This window comes from Lampetra fluviatilis, chromosome 16, assembly GCF_964198595.1.
Source record: "Lampetra fluviatilis chromosome 16, kcLamFluv1.1, whole genome shotgun sequence".
Classification (NCBI taxonomy): domain Eukaryota; kingdom Metazoa; phylum Chordata; class Hyperoartia; order Petromyzontiformes; family Petromyzontidae; genus Lampetra; species Lampetra fluviatilis.
The window spans coordinates 11,674,981-11,686,206 of record NC_136290.1 but is presented as its reverse complement, the minus strand read 5'-3'; the positions used below and the strand labels follow the sequence as shown (position 1 = coordinate 11,686,206).

The 11,226-nt window shown below is 45.5% G+C and overlaps 1 protein-coding gene across 1 annotated transcript; it reads left to right on the top strand.

Moving 5' to 3' along the window:
* Positions 1 to 642: 642 nt before the first annotated feature.
* GUCA1B (guanylate cyclase activator 1B) lies at positions 643 to 6,455 on the top strand. Its single transcript, XM_078863462.1, has 4 exons — positions 643 to 855; positions 3,910 to 4,059; positions 5,529 to 5,637; positions 6,244 to 6,455. The coding sequence occupies exons 1-4, from the start codon at positions 643 to 645 to the stop codon at positions 6,375 to 6,377; spliced, it is 606 nt and encodes a 201-aa protein (XP_078719588.1). The 3' UTR covers positions 6,378 to 6,455.
* The last annotated feature ends 4,771 nt before the right edge of the window (positions 6,456 to 11,226 follow it).

Sequence of the window (11,226 nt, the reverse complement as noted above, 5' to 3'; positions counted from 1 at the left end):
CACCCCACCAGGAGCAGCAGAGGAGCTCCGGTGGGCACAGAGAGAGAGAGAGTTTGGGACGGAGAGATTCATACGCGGCCTTTTTTAATGTTAAATAACTTTAGTGTAGTGCCGTTAGCCACACGCTTGATTGCAGTAATTTATTAACACGTTGGGTTTTGTTCGTTCGAATTTTTGTTTATTCTCATTGCTTTGCCGCGGTGCAATCCTAAACTCACACTCCTTTAATGCTGTCAGCGCGAAATTGAAATATATTTGAAATTATATTTGAAATTGCATTGGCGATTCTCTAAATCTAACCTCGTCGCAATTATACCATCGCTGTTCCCTTGCAGTTTAAACAAAAACAGCATCAACAAAATCAGGACGCCTGCTACATTTCGCGGGACGAACAAACCCACCGCGGGTTTACGCTGAACACAGAGAGAGAAATAAAGAGAGAGAGAGACAGAGAGGGCATCGGCCAATCTTCTCCCCCACCCGCCCATCCTCACAGCCTCCAGATCGTCACATCTTGCTCGCGTTGTATCGCCATCGACGGTGCAGCTCAGGTTTGGTTGCCGTGACCGAGGAGTTTCCGCCGCAACCCCCTCCAAAACAACAACAGCAGCGACAACAACAACAACAGCAGCAGCAGCAACCATGGGCCAACAACAGATGGGCGGAGGGGAGAGGATCCCGGGCGAGCAGGAGATGGGAGTTGCGGAGCTTCAGGAGTGGTACAAAAAGTTCGTGGTGGAGTGCCCAAGCGGGACGCTCTTCATGCACGAGTTCAAGCGCTTCTTCGGCGTCCAGGACAACGACGAGGCGGCCGAATATCTGGAGAACATGTTCCGCGCGTTCGACAAGAACGGGGTCTGTACCCGCACGCCACCTGGGCCCCCCATCGTGTTGCGTTTCGGAGCGTGTCCAAGGGCACCGAACAGTGGTGGTCGGCCATCGAACAATAACAACAACTAAAATAACCCCGCTGCAAATCAAGGTTTTATGCTCTATAAAGTTAGTGGGTTTCGTGAGATGAGCAAGGTTGTACGAGTTCGGGAAAAGAAATAAAGAAAAAAGAGACCGCGGGAGGGAAATACAAAGCGGAGCGGTGTGAGGGTCGGGGCAGGCGGTGTGTGTGGTGGGGTGGATCGATCCTGCAGAACGATCCCTCCACATGGGTGGAGAATTTAATACGTGAGGTTAAGGGGAACGCGAACCGCGAAATTCGTAGTGATTAGAGAGTGATAAGAAGAGCGCGTGACCGCTTTACGTCTATCAAGTGCGCAGTGAGGTGTTGTCTTGCCTGCACCCCAGGCAAAGACAACGGTATTCCTACTTTGGTCAATATTAGTGCTTTGTGTGGTCGCAAATAATTACTGACTTTGCTAGCAGGGGGTTTAATTTCTCACGGAATAATTTCTGGGTCGCTGGGAGACACAGAACCAGGCGTCGCAGTCATAGTGATAAGGTATACTGGACGTGGTGTGCTGCGTATGCAAATATTTCCCACGGTCCTTGACCTGGACAGACCCAGCTGAAATTGAACCCTGGTCTCCAACCTTACGTGGTTGGCAGCGACAGCACGCATTCGTCTAGCGAGAGCAGCCCACCCCACACATAGAACGGGAGAACTCTTGGCTTAGAAGAGAAGCCAAATATGTACGTAAAGATGCAATGTCCATAGTGCCAACGCGTCTACTTTGACTATTTTAAAAGCTGTCGTGATCCGATGCTGTTGTGCCGGTACATACCTTTGCGTGTGATCTCTTTCCACGTTTTGTCGAATTCCGATCGTGGCGACTTTAACAGCGCAGTAGCGCACACTGGCAAAAGGTGCTGGTGTTTATTTTTAATCCACACGTACTGGGCAATTTAGGAACGATGCATACCGCAAGTACTCCACCCAATGCCTCGTGACTCATTTATCCAGAGGTGACGTTGGTTCCATGACAACTCCGATTATAAGCAGCCCCTGAATTCGTAAAATTATCCACTGTTATCTGAGATTATTTTTCCCCGCGAGATAAGTAGAGTAAATTGACAGATAATGTGATCTGCGATATTGGTTACCAACTCCCACGTCACCAAACATTAAAGGAGTTTTCTCCACGATAATGTTTTGGCTGGAAGTGGTGGCTCACGCGTTCCTAGCAAGGGGGTAATGAGCATCAACAGCCCTTCGTTTGGTGGCACGAATACCAGAATCGTGTTGAGTAACTGCAGTGTGACATATGTATTGTTTTACATCTAAGACAATCTTATTGTTTTCACACAGAGACTGCTTAAACATTTTTGTGAGAACAACCGATCCGTTTTTTTTTAAAGATGGGATTGAGTACCAATTATATTTCTTGAACGACAAATATCCTTTCGATTTAAAGCTTTCGTGACTGCAGGGATTCATATTATTGGTTCTTTCGGTAAAGTCACGTAGAAGGGAAATAATAAAATATTTGATAGTTTTATTTTTATTATTTTATTATTTCCCTTCTATGTGACTTTACCGAAAGAACCAAGAAGACAAATATCCTCTTTTACGGGAAAATACCTTGAAGTATTCTTCCAATACACGCGCATAAATGGAAACAACTCGCAACATTTATCACTAGCACTGCCCTATAACAGACATAACACATATAATAGACTGATGTTTCAGATGACGACCCTTCTTCAGTGCAGAGAGAGACAGTAACGGCAGAGAGACTGATTTGTAGTTGGAGGTCACCACTTTACACCGTGGAGGCCTCGAAAGAGCTGGGACATTTTAAGAATGTTGACAGATTAACAGGTCTGAATTGACAAGATCAATCGTCTATTCGTAGACATTGAGTATCAAATAAAACACAAGAAAGTTGGCGAATTCACATTTTTGAGTTTCAGTATGAACGGTTTTTAATTCACTTATTGTTCAATCACCACGCAGTAATATCCCTGGCATTTTGAAAGATAGTTGTAAAGATTTGTATTTTACAGTCAACATTCCTGTAAGCCAGCTTATTAACCAAAGTTATGCATATTTTCCCGCATCTCCGATTAGCATGGTTGGCTACGTATCATGCGAAAAAAGTTCAAAATACATACATTAGTGACACTTTAACACGTACGCTTTCGTGACCAATATTATCCATAATACAGTTTTTTCGTGGTTAAATCGCGTAATAAATATATAAACGTGTCGTTAAACCCGCCACCACCCTACATAGCCAACTAGTAAGGTTTGTCACGTAAACGGAACATGCCAATGCGTTACCAGTACAGCACACCGGTGTGTTGATGAGCAAATCCACAACATTTACGGACTGAGTACTTCAACCACAACCAAACCTTACCATTTTTCGATTTAAAGCTTTCGTGACTGCAGGGATTCATCTTCTTGGTTCTTTCGGCAAAGTCACGTAGAAGGGAAATAATAAAATAATTAAAATAAAACATAATAAAATAATTCTCACGACGTTTCGGCCACAACGCAAGCAGCCGTCCTCAGGTGAAGAACAGGTCTGTCCCTTCCACGTGACTTTACCGAAAGAACCAAGAAGACAAACCTTACCAATTGGCTGTGTCGGGAGTGGTGGAGGGTTCATATTCTTAGGTTTTTTTTGGTAAAGTCACGTAGGTAAAACATTAAAATTAATAAAAGTAAAATAAAATAAAAATCACGACGTTTCGGAGGCAACACAAGCCTCCGTCTTCAGGTGGAACCGTCACAGCCACGACAGCTGTATCAAGTAAATTTACTTAGTAAAATTTACTTTTATTTTATTTTACTTTTATTAATTTTCATGTTTTACCTACGTGACTTTACCGGAAAAACCTAAGAATAGTGGTGGAGAGTTTAACGACACACATTCATACGAACGCGATGTAACCCGATCGCTGACACGGTGGCTGTGTCCGCCGCCCCCTCCCGTCGGGTCCTGCACGCAGGACAACACGATCGACTTCCTCGAGTACGTCGCCGTGCTGAACCTGGTGCTGCGGGGCAAGCTGGAGCACAAGCTCAAGTGGACCTTCAAGATATACGACAAAGACGGCAGCGGCTGCATCGACCGCCAGGAGCTGCGCGAGATTATCGAGGTGCGAGCATCGGACTCCGTCAGAGGAGTCCCATTGCGACGAGCGTTTCAGAATCATATTCTTAGGTTTTTTCGGTAAAGTCACGTAGGTAAAAAATTAAAATTAATAAAAGTAAAATAAAAAAAATTAAAAATAAAATAAAAATCACGACGTTTCGGAGGCAACACGAGCTTCCGTCTTCAGGTGGAACCGTCACAACACGATAGCTGTATCAAGTGAGCGTTTCAGAATCAAATATCTGGATTTATACTGTAGAAGGAATCCATTGAGCTGTAAAGCGCTTTCTCACAGATGCCCAACAGGGACACGGAGTCGCAATGTGACAAATGAAACTATAAACTTTTTTTTTGTATCTTACCAGGTAAAGCCCACTGACTTATTAGATTGTTTTTTCAGAAGCGACCTGGCCACAAATGATAGCCCAACGCAGTGGCTTATCATGCGGAAATTTAAAGCGGCAAAGATTATCTAAATAAATCTCAGTCTGTCTCGGAGCGCTCGTCAATCCTCAGAACATGTATCTATTTATACCGTCGGGCGGGGAGGCTGTGATTGGAGGGCATAAGGAGATTGGACAGGAGGCCCCAATTAATTCCTCGGAGGGTCCATCCCCAGCAAAAGATTTAGTTTCAGGTAAATCTGGGGTTGGTATCGTTTGTATATTCGATTCCTTCCATTTGCTGTTGATCACCACCGATACCCGATGTCGTACACTCCACAGCTATTCACCGTTGTTATTTAATACGTTCTGTCATATATATTTTTTTCAATTTAATTTTAAATATTATGTACGACTTGTAAAACTGATCCGAAGATAAATCGAACGAAACTTCTCCTCGTTCGGCGCATCGCTGGTCGCAATGCGCTCAGCGACGAGGCCCCCCTACTAAAGCCCCTCGCGTTAATCCGACCCTGCCCCGTGCCAACGGCGCCCTGCCACCGTCCCCGAGCGCGTGGAGTTGGGGAGCTTCGCTTTCGGGGGCGAGAGGTGCCGCAAACAGTCGCGTCGACCCCAAACCCGAACCCAAGACGCAGCAGCAGCAGCTGCACGTATCCACTAGGCGTCAATACTCAATACGATCGCCACTCTCGTGTACCTGTGCGTACACGTGGAGCCCCTTTGTCAATCCACTGCCCTGGATGAGGGTCACCCGATGCCACGTGGGTCGTGGGAGTTGGTTGACCATACTTCCCCACGCCGGTCGCTGCGGGTTTGGGAAACGGGAAACGGCTCGCAATTCGTAAGGTTGCGAGTTCAAATTCTAGGTCGGGGATTTGACTCAGACCATCACTCCTCCAGGGTCCATAAATTGAGTGCCACTTTGTGGGGCAGTGAGAGCCTCTGCCATAGGAATGTGGAATTTCCGCCACTGGCTCGGGGCTATGGGAAGGAGATGAGCAACGCATCAATGTCCATTTCAGCAGCAAATCCTTTCGTGAATAACCCTTCTGAGCGCGATGCCTTTCAGTCCATCTACAACATGAAGAAAGCCATCAATCAGCAGGATGAGGGTCCCCTTCTCTCTCCGGACGAAGTCTGCACCCGCATATTTAGGCTCATGGATGACAACGATGATGGTAAGGCGACATAACTACAACCAAAAACAACCGTGTGACTCAGTGGCATAGCGCGGTTACCATGGGCTCTGGTGCATGAAACATGACCAATTTACCCCCTTCTTCATATCCCGGCGCCTAGGCCGTGGCGAGATGTTAACTACCTCGCTTGGTATGCAGGAGGTCGTGGGTTCAATCCCGCCGCTGACGTCTGTATATTTGGAGTTTGCATGTTTTCTCCGTGGTCGTGTGGAATTTTCTCCGGGTACTCCGGTTTTTCCCTCCATATTTAGAAACATGCGTTTAGATGAGAGTATGTGGCTGCTGTACATTTCCACACGATAAGCCACTTCGTTTGGCTATCATTTGTGACCAGGTCACTGCTGAAAAAGAGCTATATAGCTCAGTTGGCCTTAATAGGTAAAATAACAATAGTAAACAGTTGTAGTTTGTTTGTGTGTGGTGGTTACCCACTCGAGCACTTTTTCTGGCTCAACCCTGCTGCTTTGCTTCAAAACTTGGATTCGATTAGGTGCATTCTGGGTGATTTATGCAGGAGAAACTTACATGAATTCATGCAGTATTTACAAATGTTCATTCCGGTGCTCATGGCGCGGGGTTTCGCAGGCGAGCTGTCACTCGAGGAGTTCCTGGAGGGTGCGCGGAAGGACGCGTGGGTGCTGCGGATGCTTCAGCTCGAAATCGACCCCAGCATCTGGTTCAGCGAGAATCGACAGAAGAACACCATGCTGAAGCAGTGAAACTGCCTTGCCCTTCCCTGCCCTGCCCTCTCCTTCCCTACCCTATCCTCTCTCATCATGCCCTTTCTTGCCCACTACTCTCCCAACATGCCCTTCTCTGCCCTCTCCTTCCCTGCCCTCTCCTCTCCCACCATGCCCTTCTCTGACCTCTCCTCCCTACCCTCTCCTCTCTCATCATGCCCTTTCTTGCCCACTACTCTCCCACCATGCCCTTCTCTGCCCTCTCCTTCCCTGCCCTCTCCGCTCCCATTATGCCCTTGTCTGCTCTCTAACATGAATATATAAAAGGGCTAACATTTATAACAATGAGCCTTCTTTAGAAGTAATGCACGTGATATTGACTGAAATTTTACCCTACTACAGTATATAAAATTTGTCTGCTATAAGACAGTGCTAATGACCAGGGTTGTTTATTAGACAGGCAAGAAGATGCACAAACATTTTAGAGAGATTATTACTATTTGAACCAATATTACTCTCGAATATAATTGCTGGCTACAGGCATATAATTAGTTATCAGATTATTCAAATGTATGCTCATGCTCGCGATTCATCCATTTCATCGTGCGTGTAACGATTGCTCTTTACTATGTTAAAAAATGCATGCTCATGTTAAATGTAGACGAATGGGATGAGCAAAACAACACGCATGAAACAAGAATGTACGGGACAGACAGACAGATGAGACGAAATAAAATCCATTCTTGAATCGAACAGCAATTCCAAATCATGACATTTCATCACATTGAACAAGGGGTGGGTTCTTCCATGCTCATAAATGGCCAGGCATCTCATTGTGTGACTTGTAAAAACAGCAAAGATCCAAACCCGTGATTTTTTTTTTTAAACGGTCTTGAGATTCTGAGAGATTTTCATGTATAAATATACAAATTGTGGTCATTTTTCCCACTACGGTATTGTGGAATATAATTCATAGCCCATGAGCAACAGCCTATTTTATATTCTTGGCTTTCAACCTCTAACTGTCAAAATAGATAAACAGACAATATGTCTCTTCACGATCAAAATAAAACATTTCAATACAACCCATTGTTCCCACGGCCTTCTGGAAGTGCATAATTTCAGCAGCATTGATTAAGTACAGTTTAACACGTAGGCTTTCGCAACCAATATCATCCATAATAAAGGCCTTTGGGTTAGATCGCGTAAATATATAATTGTGTCGTTAAACCCGCCACCACCCGACACAGCCAATTCGTAAGGTTTGTCACGTAAACAGAACATGCCAATTCGTTACTAGTACAGTACAAAGCCACAACAATTACAATCTGAGTACAATAAAACTCTGGGCCGTATTCTTTGGTTCTTTCAGTTTAAGTCACGTAGATATTAAAAAATATATAATAAAAATAAAGTGAATAAAAATATCACGACGTTTCGATCGCAACATAAGCAGTCGTCATCAGGAAAAGGGGTTATCCTCTAAAGGCAAACTGTTCATGAAGGCTTGGAGATGGGCGTAGCCCAAGTATATCAGCAGCACCAGCAACATGGCTGGGGCAGTAATGTCAATGCAGCAGCAATGCCAATGCAGCAGCACTGCCAATGCAGCAGCAATGCCAATGCAGCAGCAATGCCAATGCAGCAACAATGCCGATGCAGCAGCAATGCCAATGCAGCAGCAATGCCAATGCAGCAGCAATGCCAATGCAGCAGCAATACCAATGCAGCAGCAATGCCAATGCAGCAGCAATGCCAATGCAGCAGCAATGCCAATGCAGCAGCAATGCCAATGCAGCAGCAATGCCAATGCAGCAGCAATACCAATGCAGCAGCAATGCCAATGCAGCAGCAATGCCAATGCAGCAGCAATGCCAATGCAGCAGCAATGCCAATGCAGCAAAGGGCCACCAGGAAATCACTGCACCCCGCTCCACACACCACCCTGCTGACGGTGGAGGTTGATTGACAAGAAAACACAAGTCAAGTCATGACCCAAAGTGGTTGATGACATCTTGCAAATGATTGCCGAGTCTATAACCTTCCTCTCGGTTGAAATTGTGTCTGTGTTTGTAAATATGGATGGCTTCATTAACGAATCTTTGTTGATAGCCAGGAGGCTTGCAAAGTACCATCGTCTTAGAGAAATCAATTTCGCGTGAGCCAGCCGCATTAAAATAATGATCAGCCACGGCAGACGTATTGGTCCTACCGTGTTTCAAATCTGCCTTCTGCTCACGAATACGGTCCGAGACATGTCGATTAGTTTTCCCAATGTAATTGCTGCCGCAGATACAGCTTAGTTTGTAGACGCCGGGATATTGCATGTCAGGAATCTTGTCCTTCACAGATGGAATCAGATCACGAATTGTATGTACCGTGTTAAATCGGACCTGGATCTTGTGTTTGTTCATGATTTTGGAAATATTTTTGGTTACCCGTGCTATGTATGGCAGGGCGATGGTTTTGATTGGATCCTCAGATGGCTCCTTCCTCATGGTTGGGGTGATGGCTTTGCGGATTGTGTCGTCAGAATATCCATTCGCCTTGAGAGCCTGGTGTACGAGTTTGAGTTGACTGGTTAGGTGTTCATGGTCGGATATACATTGAGCTCTATGGTGTACCGTTTTGATGAGGGAATTCTTCTGGGATGGATGGTGGTGGGAATCGGGTTTTAGGTAGGCGTCAGTATGGGTTACTTTCCTGGAGTTAACTCTTTGGTTGTTTCGGTAGAAAGAAAATAAATTAAATAAGAGTACGACATTTCGATTGCAACACAAGCCACCGTCATCAGGTAGAAATAAATTTGATAGAGGGACAAAACACAGACACGGAGACACACATACAGACACACAAGCAGTCACGAAAGCTTCCTGGAGTGACTTTACCGAAAGAACCAAAGAATAGGAATTCCTGCAGTCACGAAAGTTTTCAGTCAAAATTTTACTCTGGGCCGGTTGAGATATATAATGTCTCGTCAGTGGTCTTGCGTCCATGAAACAATTTTGGTGAACTGCCAAATGTTATAGGCAAGAACTCTCTCTTTGAGATATGCGTCCTAGTTAACATATAATACACAGCACAATATAATCATTGTCGTAATTGTGGATAATACGAATAACAAAACAGACGGGCAATATGAACTTGCCTAGCTTGTCTGGGTTCTCAGTCTGGGTAATCGTCAGCATTAGCGGCAGTAAATCCTTGAGGCTATCGCGTGCCTGTCACGTCTCCTCTTGAGAGCTGGGCTCTAGGCCACCGAGACCCTAATGTGATAGATAATCCAGGTCACCGGGTTCTCTCCAGGCTCCTGCCACGCGACCTCTACATGAGAGTAGCGCTTCGTCAAAGCGCATTAGTAGTTATACAAAAAAACTGTCATGGTTGGGCGATAAGGCCCTTGCGCTGAAAGCGGGACAGCAGATATGTGGAAAAGCGCCTCAGTGGTTCCGTAACATCATGTGCTTCTTGGTCACGGTTTGAATTTGGATTACTGGCGGTAGTGTGACACGTTTGAGATTGAAAACGCATCTCTTTAGAACAGCTTTTTAAATCCTTTATATTAAGTTCGCTTGCTTGCTTCCTTGCGTGCTTGCTTACGACCGTGCACATCTTTCGGTCGTTTTTTAACACACTTCCCGTGATCCAATCGAGCTGACATTTTCCACACAGACTCGTTGTGCGTGACAATTAATTTTCGTGAATTTTTTTTCCAAAATTTTACATTGTTTAGGGAATTATTTTAAAATATTTAATTACCAATTGCTTAATTATGGCAGACAATCATCTAACCCATAGGTGGCAGCCATCTCAAGCCAGATGACGAGAGGACTCTAGCCGCCACGCATATAAAGGATTTAGAGTGAAAAACTTTGTTTTTACGGGTTAATTTGTTTTGTGTTTAGTTTGTTGTCCTTCCCCCCCCGTGTACCGATTATCACGGTCGGCTACGATCGGTGCAGCGAAGGAAGTTCAACGTACATACGTGTTGAGATGTTTGTATCCCCGTGCCCTGCAGTCATGCATTTTTAGCCGGCGGCCAATGTTGAGATGTGCGTGTGAGTTTGTGATAATGAAATAAGCAAATTCACGGCTGCTGTCGAGTCGTTCCATCGCTGGATGAAGGCCTCCACATGCCGGGTCGGTCGTAGGTGCCGTTTGACCATACCTCACGATTGCCGGTCACATTAAATACGCACTACAATGACAATAGTTTAAAGCGATTTGAAGCAAGTTTTATTTTTTCGTGGGGGGCGGGGCAGAGCTTTGTGACGTCATATTTGAGGGGGGGTCTGACTTCTTGTCACGCCGTGTGACGAGGGGGGGGGGGTCAAAAATCGTCAAAAATCGCGTGACGTCATTTATGGACGGCCCCATAACCAGAGACGGACAACCAAGATCGCTCGCGAGACTCGGCATTTAATTCGATCGACCCCAGAGGAGGCGGTGATGAAATTTAAATTCATCCTTTTACCTGTACCAATATCATATGACGTCACGCTCACATATACCACTGTTATATGACGTCATACATGTCCAGCATTAGAATATGTATTTATGTTGGAGGAAATCCGATGAGCTGTAAAGCTCTTTGTCACAGATGCCCATGACGTGACCCTCACCTGGACAATGACTAAGATGACGTCTTTTTCACATATCAGATGACGTTGTCCCATGGCCAACATCACTACTCAATGACGTCACAATTGCCTGGTCGGGATTGCGTCAGCGTTACCCAGGCTGGCGAGGGACGCGGATCCCAGCCAGGCTCATGACGCAATCCAACATGACAGTCATGACGTCATCATGTAACGCGTTAAACACGATGACATCATGTCGTCATTCATTTGCGTGGTGACGTCACCCGCCAGGTCTCTTCCTACGTGAG